This window comes from Triturus cristatus, chromosome 8 (assembly GCF_964204655.1).
Source record: "Triturus cristatus chromosome 8, aTriCri1.1, whole genome shotgun sequence".
NCBI classification, from domain to species: Eukaryota; Metazoa; Chordata; class Amphibia; order Caudata; family Salamandridae; genus Triturus; species Triturus cristatus.
The window spans coordinates 394,406,906-394,426,167 of NC_140591.1; the positions used below are offsets into that span (position 1 = coordinate 394,406,906).

The following is a 19,262-nucleotide window of genomic DNA, read 5'->3' on the forward strand; positions in this document are numbered from 1 at the left end:
ATCTGCCATGGGGTTGGGGGTCCCCCCCCCCCTACGATTTCGGTTTCTGCAGACCAGACACTGTTTTAGCCGAGCCGGAGGTAGGAATAACATCTTGCCATGTGCGGTCGGCAGTGAATAAGCCCGGGCACCAAAATAAAAGCGGCCTATCCGACAGCTGACAGAAAAGAGTGGCCTTCGTTTGCAGATTGGCAGTTCTATCTTGCACAGACACGCTGCTTAGGTTTGTACAGACTCACTGTAAGGTCTTTTGCGAGCTATGAACGGCTATGCATTTGGGGTCACAAGAGGAAAGTGGTCATTATTCGACTGTAAATGGGAGTGAAATGTCGGCCTGGGCCCTCTAAAGGGATCCGTTGTGAAATATCCCTTAGACTACAGGGATGCCAAAGGGGGAATCTGTCTCAAGGGAATGGGCACAGTCAGTGCTGCATACTGTGAAACTGGGAAACCAGGTTAGAGCTTCGTCGTCCTCTCAGCATCCTGTGATTATGGGCAAATCACTAATCTCCCCTGCCAAAAATCAAAAGAAAATGCCTACCCACCACTAAGGGTGTACAAAATCACATCATTTTATCAGCCGGAGACTATTTCACACAAAAAAAAAGTCTACATTTTCCGCTCGAACCAGTCACCTGCTGGTAACTCACAAGACTTTTTTACCCAAGGTGGGAACTCATTTAAAAGAAAATAGTTACAGAAAACCACACCATGCTAAAGTTTTGAGATATTTCACATACATTTTGCGTGATCTGAAATCCAGAAATTTCTTAAATTGTGCTGGAGTAATTACATTTGTTCCTAGGCCTACCCAAAATAACAGCAGATAAATAAAATAAACCTCTGCAGCCAGAAACAATGATGTTGGACAGCTTCCGGTTGTTACAGCCCTACATTATTACCATCCCTCTTACTTAGCCCCCCAAAAAAGAATTGGCATAGCCAATAGGTCTCGCTTTTGGGACCTTATAAGTATTTAGTTATGAAGCACAATATCCTTGGTGCAACAACATCAACTGTTGCATGGCTAAACACTTATAAAGTCCCAAAGGCGAGACCTATTGGCTATGCCAATGCTTGTTCTCCTGTTGACATCCATCGGTTAAGGGATGGAAGCCTGAACTTCCCCCTAGCCAACCCTCCACAACACTGTAGCTGTAGATGGGGACCCTATAGGAGATTGAGGAAGACAGGCACAGGCTAAGCTGCTGTTTCAGGGCCAGACTGAGATCCAATTGGCTGTGCCATTGAAGCCCCAGCTTTAATCACACAATTGTGAGTTTCCACCTGGCCAGTTTTATACCAGCATGATATTTATTTAAATTTCCCGGCCGGTAAAAAAATTTGAAAAATCACTGGTATTTTGCAACTTCTTCATATCATAATTTAAACAATAAATATAAGAAAAAATGCTTTCAGATGTGTTCTACAGCTGCCATAATGACCCCTGACTAACAATTATAGTGAACAAAGACAGAAAGGCAATGTTAAAAATGAATACAGGCTATTTCGCATACAGTTGTACTTAAGAATCATGTCTTGGCCTTGGCAGATTGTTAAAACATTAACAATTGGCTGTTATTTTTGTCTGTGAAAAGTGACAGCCCCAATCACACACTGAGCAACCTGACCTGCCACTGTATCAGCCAGTACTAATCCCGCTTGCTTTAGGCACTGTAGTCCTGAAGTTCTGCACCAAAGGGTGGGATCAGGAACGGTCGTTGCCTATTTGGGCTACCAGGGCTCGATGGACGAACACCCTGCACCATCACCCATTCAACATATAAAAAATAGGTCATACACCAAGACCTGAGAAGGTAATAAAATGAGTTCAGTTGTCCAACTGTATAATTACTGTAACAGCTTACAAAGTAATTATTTTGATACTGAATAGTTGATACCAGTGGTATTTATTTTAGGTAAAGGCGCCACAGAGATTATTCACATATATAGTTGACCAGAACTCAGTAATCGACGGTGCTAAAAGGTGAGAAGAACCACCCAACTTCCCAGAATCATGAGCCTTGACCCTGTACAATGTAATAGCAATCCTTAGCACACGTTATAATTATTCAATGTCCATACATATAGCGTGTCTCCACATAAGCTTCAAACAAATGAATTTGTCTTTCTTCTTCTTGGTTGTTCTTTTATTAATTACAAGTCTTCTTAATTATTCAAAACAGCCACAAGCCAACACGTGTTTCGTCGCTACTGGGGAGTGACGTCCCGCGACTTTTTCAAGGCTATTTCCTGCTTGATTGTAGCATATTGTAGGTGGTGATAATTCCAAACCGCCAATGGTTTCTGGTGTGGCGGCGTCACACGTGACCTCAAGAATCTGTAGTCCTGTTCTTGTGTATGTAGTTTACCTTTCAGTACTTATTCGACTGGTACAGTAGTCCTTGCGTGACGCCTGTCAAAAATCAGTGCCTAATTATTTTGATACATTAGTTACATCTCGTAAAACAGCATCATATTGAACCTTATTGTTGTGACCATTTCATACCATTTAGTTTTGTGATTCACCTATGACATCACCATGTTGGTATTTGTTATCCTATCCCCTCTCCTCTTAATCCCAGGGCCACTGCATGTATGTTATTCTGCAGCTGTGTCATTTACGCCATGGTTGTGAATTTACCACACTTGCTACATTATCCACCATCAGATGCACAGCTTGCTCGTTTAAAGGGATTGTTATGTTTCTATCTCAGATGGATCAAAAGTTACAAAAAATCAACCCATGACGTGTCACACATTTGCAGAACATTTGTAAAGGTTCAGTAGAACCTCTCTATTTCTGATAGTTGTATTCAGCTGTTTAACTGCTACCCATGTGAGCCATATCCCTATGTTATATTAAAGTTAAAACGACAAAGTAGCGCAATAATGCTGCAACAGATTGTGCGGCATAATGCTTTATAATTTTTCGTTTGCTGCCTCATAATTCAGCAGTGGTGCTGTAATCTTTTTCAGAGAGAGGGTGCTGTCATCATTGTTACATTATTGAAGTCATAAGGATTGTGAAAAATCCAAGGGCCACACAAAGAACAAGATTAGCAAATGAGTCACAGCCATTCAGCAGGAGAGTGGTATGGGGGTGCATTTTGGAGCACAGTGTCGCAAATAAATTACAAAGAAATGGTGTGGTAGCCCGCTGTCATTTACAGACCGTACATTTCTATTGAAATGGCAACACAATTCGCACTGGCATGCCGTTTTACTGGTCAAGTGCTGATATATTTAGAAATATTTGTTCAGTTCAATTACATATATTTCTGTTTTGTCATGTGTTAATATGTAGGAAAAAAATGACATCCTACATCCCTTCCTTACACACTACCTGTACCCCCTGTCAGATTTCCAGATGGTTCATTAGGCAAATTTCGCCGCGGCGCCGGGGGGTGCGGGGGGGGGCAGCGCGGTGGCCCGGTGCTCATGACGGAGCCGCTCCGTCATGAGCCACAGTTGAGCTGTGCTCATGACGGAACGGTTCCGTCATGACTCCGCCCAGTTGCGTTGTCCCCCCGCACAGGCGGGGAAACAGCGCCGCGTGGGCGGAGCGGCCGCCATCGGTCGTGTCATGACGGAACCGTTCCGTCATGAGCACACGGCAACCGTGGCTCATGACGGAGCGGTTCCGTCATGAGCGGGGAAGGGGTTAAAGGAAAAAGCCGCAATTAGTCAGAAGACATAGCCTGACATTTCACCTCAATCTCTGAACACACGGCGAACGTGACGAGATAAAAACAAAATGTAAATGAATCTTTATTTCTTTTTTAACTTCTGAACTCTAGCATGATTATTTTGGGGTTGCTGCAGCACCCCCTGCACACCTACTCCCAGCTCCTATGTAATGCAATCAACATTACTGCGTAATTTGTTTCTCCAGTGCAGCATAAGTCTAGTGTCCCTACTTGTATATTGCCTTCTCCAAACCCTACACAATCAACCTTATTACCAATACCACATATCAACAATTTTCCTTTATTACTGATCCAGGCTTGGCTGAGGTAGTCAGGGTGTTAACATTTTGATACAGTTCCTACATTACTTTCAACACGGTTGGTAAGCTCACAGGGGACTATAACATTGTGACAGGTGTCCCTCAAGGTTGTTCGATGGCGCTTTTTCTTATGTACAATTTAATTCATGGCATTGATGCTGCCTTAAAGGCAGTTGTGTGTGATGTTCCTGCATTGGGTCCCAACCAAATCTCGTTACTACTGAATACACATAGCACCATTTTATGTGCTTGGATTGAGAATTAACTCTTGCATTTTTTCACTGAGTTTGAAAAGTTCATTATTGGATCAACCCTTCAGTGTACTGAAATAAAATGTCTGTTGTTGGATAAAAAAGCTTAAAATAGTTAAATGTATATGATATAGTCTTACCACTTTGTACAGAATTCAAATATTTGGGAATTTTGTGTGCTGCTTCTGGATAGTGGGTGTAACAAATTGAGTAAATCCAGCATTTACAAGGATGGAGACAGCACTTTTTCGGCTGTCTTGACTGTTTATGATGCTAAGTGCCTGAGTAGCTCTCACTTTAGTGTGAAACTTTGGAGATAGCCCATTGCCAATTGTTTGCTACTAAAATCAAAGATTTAAATCCCTACTCTGTCTACTAAGTCATTCCACCTTGCTTCTCCATGAAGAATTACGTATTGCTCACTGTGCTCCCCTTCAAACCTTGCTCTACTGGATATGACTTTGGACCAATCCATATTAGTCTGTTTTCATAGACACTACGAGTGATCTCCATGCTAGCAGCGAGTTGAGGTTTTCTTTCCATGTATAAACACATAAAATTGCTGGGTTTTCATTTAGGTCTCGCTGGTATATGGCACTCGACAGACAGCCTTCTCAAGAGTCTTAGATATTGTGACTTGGTCCAGAAATGCAATCTGGAACATATTTTCTTGATCTACAGAGGCCATAATTACCTTGTTAACAAAAGTGCCAGGGGCTGCAAGCCTTACATAAACAACATGTAACCCACACCAGGTAACATTATGTCAAATTTAGATTTGGGGTTTTACCAATTGGGGATGTGACAAGGAAATTAAACCAGTGCCATAGTTGCATTTGTTGTCTGTCTTCGCCCTAATGATGTCACTGAAAGAAGTGTGCACTTTATAGTATTTTGTTGTATATATAAACATCCAGCAAAAGAAGGCTTTTCCCATTGATCAGGCTCTCTAACATAAGTCATGCAACTTCTGTTGTTCCCCAATGCTATTTAATATTTAATATTTTATATTGTTTCTTTAAACTTTTCAAGTTTTTAACTTCTGCTTGGCAGATCTCTACAAAGTTATAAAAGCTATAGGGATGCTGGATCTATTAACAGGCGCTTATTGGATACTCCATGAAATGTTGGTCTTATTGCGATTTTTATGACTTTACCTGTTTGCAAAATCGTTGTCACCTTTGTTCTATGTATTATGGTTTACCAATAATAATGTAAACATTTCTGTGGGTGCATGGATTTTCAATTCAAATAAATCATTTTTATCACTGAACATTCTGACTCACAAGCCTCCACTACATTTGACTCGGATTGACCTTAAAGACTCAAACACACCCAGAGATATGTCTGCTTGCCTAGCTAAACTCTTACACCGGAAGAGAGGGAGAACAAGTATTCTATTCAGCAAATCACACAAACCATCCTCCCATCAACATTTGAATTTTATCCCACGTCAGTCAAAGAAGACCTTATCATTGTCTGTAACTATCCAAAGACACCATGGACTACTCCTTGTGAGATCTTTACACTATACATAACCGCCCTGCACCCTTTAAGCAATTACTCCTTAGAGAGCTCAACTTTGCACTCAGCAATCAATTGCAGTACAGCCTCTTCTGGCAACTTCTCCTGGACCAAACAGTAACTAATACTCATCTCTCACAAACGCACGATCAGAATAAACTCATACATTTTATGCTCATATCTTGCACATTGTCCCACTCTAAACCCACTATCAATCTATGTTAATCTGATTATGACCTGGAACCCATGTAAGACAAAATTACTCCAGCACTTCCTCCCCCAACAAACACTCCCATATCCAAGAGGAGACACCCTCCCACCCTCACAACTGTATTCCAGCATTGCTACACACATGTTTTTAGAAATGTATTTATTCAAGTGTTTCATGGTTTATCAACAAAGACGTATAAAAATACTTAAAGGTGCCACTGTTGCATTTGAGTTACAAAGAGTACAATTTTTCTCAAACCATGAAACGGAAATGTCCCCCCCCCCCCCCATCTGCTCATCTAATACCCCGAAAAGTTACCCCATTACATCCTTCACTGTGAGTTATCTGTGGTGGGGTATGCTATTTCCAGAACCATATACCCCAGCGTTGTCATGTCTTCTGCTGCACGCTCGTCCCTGCCGGTGTACTTAATGTGCTGCTCATCTGCCAGTGCCCACTCCGGTAAGACCTGCCTCCAAGCCGAGATCTCTGGTGGCCGGGGTGCCCACAAACCAATAGCGATCCTGCGTCTCACCAGCACCACTCCTAGAGCACCCATTCAGGCTGGCGTTTTTGGTATCTTATTCCCTTGTGGGAGGGTTCCCAATAGACACAATTTTACCGTTTGTGGAAGTAAAACCCATGTTATGTGTGACAAAGTACCCACCACTCCGGTTCAAAAGCTTGTCAGCTGCTCACAGTCCCAGGTCATATGCAGAAACCCTGCTGAGGACTGACCGCATTTACGAAAACCAGAAGAAGAGCCGGGGTATATTTTGGAGAGTTTGAGAGGGGTCAAATAGGTCTGATGCAAGTAGTTAAATTGTGTGAGTTTATATCGGACCTGCTTACAGGCTCTACGCCACGGCGAGCCAGTCAGTGCCTCCCCTGAGTCCGCAGTTCATCTCTCTTTTGCACAAGATGTGTGTCCCCGCCCATCCATAATCAGAGTCACATGAAGGTGTGTGGTGAGGTGCCTGCAGCCTACCAAGTTGCTCTATCTGTGTAATACCTTGTGCTCCCTTGGTTAGTTCGGAAACATGGTCCAGACACCCTGGGCCATATGTGCCAGTCAGGCATAGTGCAAGAATTGACATGGGCCAATTCCAAATTGTTGTTGGGCTTTGTTAAACATGATGAACCATTTATTGGCATAGAGGTCTGCAGCCCTCTTGCATCCTCCCTCCCACCATCGCTCGAATGATATATCTTTTACTAGGACAGAAAATAGAGTATTCAAAGGAGCAAGTTCTTGGCATACAGTACCCTACTTAAAACGCTATGCCAAACACTACCCATTTGGCACAGCAATTAGGGGAGGGAATTGGGGACCATATTCTCCATCATAGGAACCTCCTCAAGGATATATGGGCCATAGGTTCCCGCCAGGAAAGTCTTTTCCCAATTCAGTTCTTCGTCCAACCAATGCACTGTCTGCAAGAGTTGCGATGCTGCATTGTATAGATAGGGTCAGGCAGTCCAAGATCACCACTCCGAAAAGGGAGCTTAAGAGTGCCTAATTTGACCCGACTTCTACCATCCGCCCAAACCAGGAGTGCCAACAGTCTGTCCAACTTTGAAAATATAGCGTGCATCGCATTGTGCAAGGCAAATAGGGCGCATCCCATTGTGCAGCACAAATAGACAGCGCAGCAGGAAAACCATTTCCGCTACTGAGATTCGCCCCATCCCGGATGGGGAAAGCGTCTTCCAGAACTCAACTGACTGAGCCAGACCCTCCACCATTCTCTCCACATTGAGTGCATAGTGGGCCTTCGGGTCTCACTCTGCCCAGATCCGTAAATATTGAAAAGCCTCTAATTCCCAGCGCAGACCTAGCTGCTGTGGGAGTTCTGGTCCCCTTGCACCAAACCTGCCAAGAGAAACAACCTGGACTTTGCCCCATTCATGTACAGTCCCAAAACTGCAGCAAATTTGTTCAGTTCCTTCAACCTTAATGGGGCCAAGCTTTATGGGTTCCAAAGGTAGATCAGAGCATCATCAGTATATATGGACACCACATATGGACTACGACACAAATGGACCCCCCACAGTCCAAGTGTGGTGTGGATCACGCTCGCCAAAGGTTCCATTGTTAATGCAAATAATATAGGAGACAGAGAAAAATCCTGGATTGTTCCCCTTCCCAGGTATCTGAGATCAGTCCCCCATAGGAACCCATACTGCTGGATGCAAGTATAAGAGTCTCACACATTTCATGTATTTGGGGTCAAATCACATGTGCTGGGTAACCGCCCACAAGAAATACCACCCCACCGTGTTGAATGCCCATTCTATATCCAGGGATGCTACCGTGTAACTGTCTGTGGAGGAGGCGAGCATGTGTGTGACGTGTGCTATAGATTATACATGGTACTTCAGCCCAAGATAAACCCAGTTTTGTTTGGATGTTTGAGCATTCGGACTACTCTCAACAACCTGCTGGAATTGCTACACTAAACTGACAATAACCTAACTCGACCTTTAACTAAGCTTGTTATTCAAATTCTTCAACAGTGCTATTAGGCAAACTTTCAATGTACACTACACACTTTCAGCTCCAATTTTCCAGGGCCGCAGAGATGGATAACTAAGCATTAGTACGCAAAAGCTAAAACGAGAGCATTGCTCTGCAAATGCCACAACGATAAGACTACCCAAACCCGGACAAATGCAAACAAGGCTTAAGCTAACTGGTCAGTGCACTCATCGACACTGACTCTTCATACTTGCAAACCCTCATCCCCTCTCACAACCCCACCCTCACAACTAGCATGCAAGATCAACACCAGACTCTCTCCCCCATGACCACCCATCAATAAGACTCAGCAAACACTACTTCAACCTTTACGTAGTCATAGTTAAGGAAAGTAAAACCTACAACCAAGCCTTCTCCTGCTCTACCTCAAGGATTTCCAACAGTCTGCCAGTGACAGTTTGTCAAAGTTCTGACCTTTTCCCTTTGTAGAAAGCTCTGAAGACCCGACCGTTGTGTTCTGATTTGTGCGAATCATTCATCTACCAGTGCTTATTCTTGTTTCTTTACTGACAATCTCTTGATGATTTGCAGAATTCAGACTTGTTCAGTTCCATACTTTCTGTCAGACTGTCTCCTACCCATGTGGCTATATTCACATGTGAAATATTTAAATGGGTGACCATAACATTTATGATTTACAGCAGTTAAATGACAAAGTGCAGCATGAAGCGCTACCATAAAAATGAAAGTTTTTCGTATTGCTATAGTTCCCAGACACCTGAATTGCTATTTGTAAGATGACTGCTAATAAGGAGTGCATTTCTTCATGTAATTTTACCCAAAGTAAATTTCTAGATATGTATCTCACTTGCAAGCAGTTAGTTAATTGAGCCTGGTATGCCCACGGTGGTTCCTATGTGAGTTTAAGATATTTTGTCCCAGGCTGAGCCAGATCTTCCAGATACACAGCTCAACTGATTTCCACGTGACAAGCATAGTTAAATGTTCTGGAGTTCTTTTCATTTCTATTAATAAGCACGCTTTCTCTGTTTTTGTTTTAGAAGGCTGCAAGTCCCCTCTATCAGCTTGATTTGAAGTGGCCTAAAAATTCTGAACTCTTCAGTGGACAACCTTTTGGTGTTGCTGTTGACCCACTTCTTAGCCTGGTATATGTTGCCCAAGTAAGTGGTAGAATATTTACATCCTTAATTTCAAGTGCCAGTACTTTTGTGTGTCTTTACAGTGCATGGCTGCTGTTTGGGACAATTCAATTTTTTCAAATGTTATGTTATTGGCATTTGTGTGGTGCATATTAATCAGATCTTAACTCTTCATAAAATATGTGTGGGGATGGTAGAATGTCTTGGTTATTGTGCAATCCAGGTACCAAAACTGTAGCTATAACACTTTCAAATCTCGGGAAATTCAAAACTCATGGACGATCATTTGTCACCACTGTAGTATGGTCATCCTCCAATGTGGTCTTATTTTGTCAGCGATTTCTGGCATTGCTTAGCAGTGGCCAACAGAGGCAAGACAATATAGGTCACTGTACTTCAAAAATAAAATGATATCTTGTAGTTAGTGTGTCTCACCTAACCTAGTCTGCAGGTCTGGGATTAGGACCTCCATGTGCCCCACAAAGGGACCTGAATTTCAAATGGTGCTAAAAGGCATAGAACAATTCATTGTGCCATAAAGTCCAGATCTCTAAAGTTTCTGCTTTCATTTGCTTTACCAAAAATGTTTCTTGATGTGTCGGAGACAGGGCTACTAGGGACATTTTCAATGGAGTCAGGCTTGTGACAGGGACAGCCTGCTCCACCGTTCACAATCCCTGGTGTCTAGTGGTGCTTTCTGTTCTCCTGGGGTACACAGTTTTGTGGTAAATGCCATGACCGGTCCACCAACAAGGTAGAAAGATTGTACTCCGTGGATAGTAGGTTATGGTCTGATACTCGGAAGTGCTGCCCCCTCCGTTTGTTTTATGAAAAAAATCACTTGTGTCTGTTGGTGCTTTCTGCTGTCCTGGGGTGAGCAGATTCTTGGTAAAACCCCTGATCTACTCCCCATTGTGGCATAAAAGCTGTCAGTGCCCACAAGGTTGTGTTCTGATGCCAGGAGATATAAATCCTCTAATCAGCTCCCCACCAGGGAAAGAAGGACTGTACATGGCCAGAGTAGGGTGGTGCGGGCAGATATCAGTTTGGACCTGTCCCCACCCAATTCATTTTTAAAAAACAATTTGGTGTCTAGTGCACTTTCCGCTCCCCTGCGGTGGCCAAATTTGGGTAAAACCCACAATTATTCCTTCAGGGCAAGGTGTATGTTTTTTTTAAGTAAAGTTTGACATTTAGAATGCATTCTGGGTAAGAACAAGCATTTTCAATGCAATAGGTCTCGCATTATTAAAGTTTGAGCTGTTGGCATTGCTAATAATAATGCAACACCAATAGCAGCTCAAAGATTCAGTAATGTGAGACCTATTGCATTGCAATTGTTTTTTTAATATTGCACGAACTTCAGTGAAAGGTGTGTATTTATGTTGCATTGAGTACAGTGTAATTATATGCTGTGTTATTATGTGGCACAGAGTGGTATTGTGTGGAGTGTATTTACCTTGCATTAAGTAGAGAGTAATTATGTGACGTGCAATTATGTAGTACTGAGTGGTATGTGGAGTGTATTTATGTTGTATTGAATACAGTGTAATTATGTGATGTGTAATCACACAACCACACCCAACCACACACACACAACCACACCCACACACAACACACACACACCCACAACCACACACACAACCACCACAACCACACATACAACCACACACACAACCACCACAACCACACAAACAACCACCACCACACAACCACAAACACAACCACACACACAACCACACATACAACCACACACACAACCACACACACAACCACACACACAACCACACACACACACAACCACGCACCCACACACACAACCACGCACCCACACACACAACCACGCACCCACACAACCACGCACCCACACACACAACCACACACCCACACACACAACCACGCACCCACACACACAAACCACACACACAACCACAAACCACACACACAACCACAAACCACACACACAACCACACTCACACACAACCACACTCACACACAACCACACTCACACACAACCACACACACAACCACACTCACACGCAACCACACACACAACCACACACAACTTAAGGGAATCCGGTAACAGAAAGAGAAAGAACTCTATCCAAAATCACACGTTTTCAGTCCAGTCAGAAAGTATGACTTAGCCCCAACGAGTCCTTGTTTTGTAGCTAAGCAGATACAGTCAATTATTTCAGTAAGCCTGACGCGACATTAGAAAAAGAGAAGTATAGTGTAATTATTAGGCATGCATTGTTTACCTTGTAACCGCGTAAATATTTGCCACACATTTTCATTTTTTTTACCTTGTAACCGCCTTCATTTATTTTACCTTGTAACAAAGTAAATATTTGCCGCGCATTTTCATTTACTTTGCCTTGTAACGCTATTTTACCTTGTAACCGCGTAAAGATTAGCCACGCATTCCTCCCAATTAAGCAACAAACTGTATTGCAGCCGCAAAGCCACAAGTAAAGTGAACGCAAAACTGAAAGCAAAGCCACAAGATGTATTTGTTTTACTGTCTGTTTCTTCTCTCATAGTGTATTCATCTTTTTCTTAGTTTGTGCGTTTCTATCTCTCTCTCAGTCTATCTGTGTGTCTCTGTCTTTGTATATGCTCCTCTGTGCCTGTCATGCTCCGCTATAAGTGTCTACCTATGTGTACACTGTATTTGCGTGTATGTATCAAACTCTATATGTGCCTTTTAGTGTTTATAAGTTTGTCTTTATCTCTGCCTCTGTTCTTCTTTGTCTATCTGTCTCAGTTTCTAGCTTTGTGTATGTGCCTCTGTTTCTGTATATCTCTTTGCTTGTTAATCTCCTTTTCTATATGTGTGTACATCTGTTTTCCTGTACCTAGATCTAGCTCTGTGTATTTCTGTCTATATGTCTATAACTCTATTTGTAAGCAAGCGCCATTTTAGATTAAGGGAATCGGGTAACGGAAAGAGAAAGAACTCTATCCAAAATCACACGTTTTCAGTCCAGTCAGAAAGTATGACTTAGCCCCAACGAGTCCTTGTTTTGTAGCCAAGCAGATACAGTCAATTATTTCAGTAAGCCTGACGAGACATTAGAAAAAGAGAAGTATAGTGCAATTATTAGGCACGCCTTGTTTACCTTGTAACCGCGTAAATATTTGCAGCGCATTTTTAATTTTTTTTACCTTGTAACCGCCTTCATTTATTTTACCTTGTAACGAAGTAAATATTTGCCGCGCATTTTCATTTACTTTGCCTTGTAACCGCCTACATTTATTTTACAATGTAACCGCGTAAAGATTAGCCACGCATTCCTCCCAATTAAGCAACAAAATGTATTGCAGCCGCAAAACCACAAGTAAAATGATCGCAAAACTGAAAGCAAAGCCACAAGTAAAGCGATCGCGAAACCGAAAGCAATTGCTTTTGGAAGCAGAGACAGCCGCCAATGGTGCGCGCGCACGCGCCACAGACAGCCATATGCTTTCAATTATCGCGCCCGTGTCTGGGCACGATAATTGAAACCAGATAGGCTTTAGTGCGCGTAACAGACACCAATAGGCCGTGGGCGGAGCGATGCGCCCGCCTTTGGGCTATTACGTGCTCTGTCTAAAAAATACAGCCACTAAAAGTCCAATAATAGAAGACAAAACAAAAAACACACGCACGAGCGTGTACGATTCCAGGGTCCATTTCTGAACCCCGGACAAAAGGACTCTCGCTGCGCAGTGCAACGCTAGGCGCGAGACCTAAAAAGATATTGACGCACCAGAATATCTAAGCATAGAAAATACTCACGTTATAAAAATATGTTCACAAGTTTAAAAGTATCACTTTTTTTTTTTTTTTAAATGGAGAGGTTGAATTTGATCTTTTCAGGGCTTTTCTGATGAGTAAATGGAATCTCTTTTTTATTCCAAGTATGTAAATATATAAGAATTAATTAAGAAAATAGAAATAGAGAAATCTGGACTTCGATCTGATAAAACGATGTAAAATTCAAGTAATCATGACATTTTGAAAAAGTATTTGAGGAAACATAAAGGCAACCTCAGAGTATTATATTTCACAGTAAATGATTAATCAAAGAAAATAGAAGGACTTTCTACAAACTCCGATACTTCGATGCACCTACCGTGTCTGGCAAAGCCAAAGACCACAGAGCCTACAAAAATACCATGCAACCAACAGCAACGTTCCCCAAAGAAGCCTAATCGGAAAAGCATAAACAAACATTGGCAAAGTCAATAGAGCTCACCTTTTGGCTTTGTTAATGCTGTTCAACAACTGAACACCCAAAACAAAAAGACACCTCAAAGTGCGACGTGTTTAAAGCCATCCCAAAAATAATTAAATAAAGGGTATTTAAGGAGTGTTTGTGTTTTTTTAGAGCACTGAGTGGGGCAGCTTCTTTAAAAAAAAAAAAAAAAAGATTTATAAGTCACTAGGAACAAAGTGATTCATAGAATAATCACAGCAGAACGTGAAACAAACCGTGCACATGAAGGGAGTCACTACAGATCTCAGTGTAATGCAAGGTATTGGGAATCTCCACTAAACATCGTAACATGGAGTCGACAAAAGCACTGGCCTGTGTAAGCTACTATTGTAATGGTGTCTGATGAGCCCCATGGATCACAGTGAAGATGGTGTCAGAGTGCCACTGACATTCCCTTGTCAACCTCTGCTCAATGGGTAACTGTTAGACCTGGCACCATTGGCGTGGGTCACCCTTCCATTTTTGTCTGTGCCTCAATGTGTTTTTGTGTTGGTGTTAGCTGCTCAGGGCACTGTGCCACTGCCATCCAGTGCCACAGTGTAAGTGCTCCCTATGGTAAAATGTATTATGTGAATTGACTTCCACGTTTGGCATATTTGGTTTACTGTCAGTCCCTAGTAGAGTGCACCAGGGGTGCCACGGGCTTGTATATCCAAATGCTGCTAGTGGGCTTGCAGCACTGATTGTGCCACCCACAGAAGCAGCGGGGTAAAATGTGTCTAGGATCTGCCACTGCAGAACCTGCGCGCGGTCTGGTACCGTCGCGCTGACTGAGCAAGTGTCCCCACTTGCCAGTCCCTAAACCTTCCCTTAACTACATGTTAGTCACCCCTCTGGTAGGCCCAAGCGCAGGGTGCATTGTAGGCATAAGGTAGGACATGCCCTGATGTGTGTGGCATGTCTTAATAGTGAATTACAGCCATTTTCGTTTTTCACTATTGAAGGCTACCTGCTCTCCATAGGCCAGAATGGGCTGCTGGGATCGCTACACGCTGTGACCCCAGTGGACTCAGAGAGCATGGTAGAAAGTCGTTTTTAGTACGCCTGAACTCGGGATCATAAAATACATCTTTTAGTAAAGGTTATTTTAATATCCTGGGTTTGCAAATGCTACTTTCAGAAAGTTAGCCTTTGCGTGCCTGACCATCTCAGTCCGCCTCTGCTGTGGGTGTGTGTTCTGCCTAGCAACAGTACAGGAGCAGGACTGGGGGATTCCAGGAGACAGGTTGGCTGCCAGGTGGTGGGTAGAGAGATTACACCAGGATGGGTGGGAGGAGTACACCTTGACTCTTGAATAGACCTGTGCTCTGCCACCACAAAGCCGGCTCCGCCCCCTGTGGAGCGGCTGATGTCTCTGCCCTGCTGCTGAAAAGAAAAAAGCCAAGTCACCACAACAGAGTGCTCCAAAACTGGACTGAGCCAGGCCCAGGCCCCCTGGCGACAAAGAAACAAAGGATTTGCGCTTTAAAAGAAGGAGCCCTGCTCCTAAGAAATCAGATCCAGATTGAACCACGAAGGAACTCTGCCCGACTAGAAGGGCCTGGAAGAAGCTGAAGGAGGAGTAACTTTCCCTGACCTGGGGGATTGGCCTGCAGTAGGTGCCTTGCTGAGGAAGGAGAGGAAAAAGACTGAAAGAGACTTTTGCACTTTGTTCTTCAACTATCTCCAAGGGCTTGGAAGAAGAGCTTGCCCCCTGAACCGAACCCCAGGACCAGTGGGTTCACCGTGACTCCGCTCGTCTGAGAACTCGAGCCGTGTGCTTTCTGCCGCCGGAGTGCTCTGCGCACCTTGCCACCCCTCCTAGGGCCATGACACCCAGAAGCCTGGCCGCCTCCCCTCGCCCAGAGCCCCGCTCTACCTGAGTCGCTCTGGACCCATCGAGTCTGTCCGCCCCGCTTCCCTGTCACCTGCCTGCCACTGGAGCGTGCCTGGTGCCCTCTCGCCCTCCCGCCGGATTTCTAATTGGGAAGTGAAATCAAGCCTCGGACGGCCGCCCGTACGTCGTAACGTATCCGGCCGCCCCGCTTCACCTCCCAGCCTGAGTCGGACCGTGCCGCCCTCCGAAGTGACCTCCCGCACAGTCCGTGTCGGAGGCCCTGGGCCGCGCCTGTCTACCGAGAGCCGCCCGCTGAATTCTTGATCCGGAGACCCTCGAGGTGCAGGACCTGCACCTCTCCCAGAAGACCCGTCCAGTCCCCGCACGCTCCCAGGTACAGTGAATTCCCTACCGGACTCGGGGTCCGCAACGTTCTGATTTCCCCGTATCACTGTACCCAGGGCGCCCTGCGCATCACCTTGACTGGACCAACACGACCACGCACTACGGTGCGCCCGTAAGAGACTACTTTCCCAAAGAAGAGAACAGTGCCTGATCGTCATCTTGTGGCCTCCATTTCGCAACCGTTATTTATGGTCTTGTACATGACTGCGTAACAAAGAATCTTTTATATAAAGCATCCGTATTTTTGATATAACTTACGCCTGGTGTCCATTTGTGGGGGATCGTTGTGGTTTACTGTGTGTGATCATAAATGCTTAACTGACTAGCGCCCTGAAGTTTAGCCCTGACTGCTCACGCCACACTACCTATAGGGTGAGCAGGGGTTGTTCTGAAGGGGTAATTCTCTCGCCCTGAATAGAAGAAGGGGCCACTGCTTGTCACAAGTACCTACCTGTGCCAACCAGAGGTTCCCCATTCTAACAGTAACCAAGAGATGCAGGAGGAGAGGGATATGGTGAACCATCAGCTCCCACTTTTTCACCGCCCTTGGGTCCATGGAGAACCTGTGGAGGTGACGGATCAGGGCCTGCCCTAATATTACATTTTAAAGATTTTTTTTTCTAACGACCGCTTAAAAGAGATGAAAACGAAACTCGTTGTTGGTGCGGTTATGTCCCAGTATTGGCCAGGTTCCGCTGGGTGCATCTTATGTAGAACACCATGGAGTACAAACTCACAGCAAGAGGGTGAAGCTTGCATTAGGTAGCTCCCTGCAATGAGATATTAAAGGATCTAAACCATGGCTATCCAAGTTAGGTCCAGAAGGCTGGTTCCTTGTCCACATTATCAGTATACTGATAACTACTGGCTAACTAAATAAGTTGGATTTAGATTAATTGCAGGTAAGAGGGCAATATACAATGACATACTGGGGTTAAGGCATGGATCCAGCCCTCCTAGACCTAAAATGGACATCCCAGATTTTGACAGTGTATTTGAACCTCCTTAGGAAGACTTAGGTACTCATGTAAAGCTCGTATTAGGATTTTTGAGCTTTAGTAATGTTTAAAATCTGGTACCATCTGTTGGAGGGAGGACCACCGGGGAGTCAGGGGGCCCACTCCGGGGCACCTTCCTACCGCAAAGTTATAGCCGAGCGCCGCTGAGAAGCCTCCTAGGAGAGGTCTTTCTCCTATGATCGTACTAGGCCCAGTAACACCACCACACAGGACTCCGTATCAGTTGCTTATCTAGGTACTTTATCAATAGTAGCACATTCGAAATATTTACAGGGGGATCGAGAGATCCAGAAAGAGTCTCAATGTTTTTGTAGGGACAGGGTAGCGGGACAGTCTTAGTACCAGCCAGGTACGGGGAAGCTCTGCGCCAGACCTTGCGTTAGGCCGAAGGTGGCTCCGGGGATCGGAGCGGCAGGTGCTGGTCTCAAAGCAACTCGGACGTGGAGAGCCGCGACGGTGTCTGCAGGGCTCGGGTTGTAGTTCCGCTTGGGTCGAGCCGCGACACAGTCAGCAGGGCTCCGGTGGTAGGTCCGCTTGGGTCGAGCCGCGACAAGGTCAGCCGGGCTCTGATGGCAAGTTCAACAAGGTCGGGCCGCGACAGCGTCAGCAGGGCCCCAAAGGTTCGTGAAGGTCTTTAAGCACGGTGGAGCCGCGACGTAGTCAGCAGGGCTCAGAGTGTGGTTCCAGGATGAGTCTTTCTCCGTAGGGTCAGCCGCGATCCGATCAGCAGGGCTCTTGACTCCGGGATACAACTGCTGTCCTGTTGCAGGGTCGCCCCAGATATAGGTCTGAAGCCCTTTGATGTCCGGACCCTTGCGCCCGGGGGGGCGGAGAGGCCGGGTCGGGAGCGGCCAGATGCTCAGCAGGAGAGGCGCCAGGCCCAGAAGAGCTGTGGGGCGATCGCACCTAGGTGTGGGAGGACGGTGGGGGGTCCCATCGATACTGCCCTCCACCGGGAGTGGGGAAGTGTTCACGTGGTACCCCCTGGCCAGTTGTTGGTGCCTTGATGTCGGGGCTTGCTGGGGCCGAGGCCGGGTTGAGCGGGGTCACGTAGGCTGCTGCGCAGAGTCACGTACAATCCAAAATGGAGGAGCCCCGAGGTGCAGGGGACCTCGTGCGGCTTGGCGAGGGGGAACAGGACCACGCCACGAGGCCGGCTCCAACAAGCGTCCCCCCCCAGCTGAAGGCAGGGAGAGTCACCCATCTCCTTGGGGGTTCTCCTCGCCGAGGCGGAAGAATCTGGATAGGCCGTCGGCATTGGCGTGGTCGTTGCCGGGCCGGTGCTCTACGGTGAAGTCCATCCCTTGCAGCGAGATGGACCATCGCAACAATTTGGGGTTCTCGCCCCGCATCTGCATTAGCCACCGCAGGGGCCGGTGGTCAGTCTGGACTCGGAAGTGGGTGCCGAAAAGGTAGGGCCGGAGCTTTTTGAGAGCCCATACCACGGCGAAGGCCTCCCGCTCGATGGTGCTCCACCTCTGTTCTCGGGGCAGCAGTCGGCGGCTGATGAAGACCACAGGTCTGTCGAGGCCCTCGGTGTCCATCTGGGAGAGGACCGCCCCAACCCCGTACTCCGAGGCATCTGTCTGAACCACGAATTCCTTGCCGTAGTCAGGGGCCTGTAGTACAGGGGCAGCGCACATTGCCGCCTTGAGGGTTTCAAAAGCGGTCTGACAGCGGGGTGTCCAGTGCACCGTCTTGGGCTGCTTTTTGGAAGTGAGCTCCTTGAGGGGGCCCACAATCCTGCCATAGTCCTTGATAAATCGCCGGTAGTAGCCTGTGAGGCCTAAGAAGGCCCGGACAGCTGTTTGGGTGGCAGGGGGCTCCCACGCCTGGATGGCATCGACCTTCAACTGGAGGGGCGCCACCAGGCCACTCCCCACCTGATGGCCCAGATAGGTCACTGATCCTTGACCGATCTGGCACTTGCTGGCCTTAATCGTGAGCCCGGCCCTTTGGAGAGCGGCCAGGACTTCTCTGAGGTGTCCTAGGTGCGCGGCCCAGTGGTTGCTGAAGACTGCAATGTCGTCTAAGTAGGCCGCGCTGAAGGCTTCTAGTCCAGCCAGGACCTTATTCACCAGTCTCTGGAAGGTCGCTGGGGCGTTCTTCATACCGAAGGGCATCAC

The 19,262-nt window shown here is 45.8% G+C and overlaps 1 protein-coding gene across 2 annotated transcripts in view; it reads left to right on the forward strand.

The window, feature by feature from the left end:
* Nucleotides 1–19,262, forward strand: part of NHLRC3 (NHL repeat containing 3) — a 165,058-nt gene that overhangs the window by 38,987 nt on the left and 106,809 nt on the right. For both annotated transcript variants that reach the window (XM_085621765.1, XM_085621766.1), the window contains exon 2: nucleotides 9,536–9,655. In XM_085621765.1, the coding sequence (XP_085477891.1) occupies nucleotides 9,536–9,655 (120 nt within the window). The remainder of the gene's footprint in view (nucleotides 1–9,535; nucleotides 9,656–19,262) is intronic.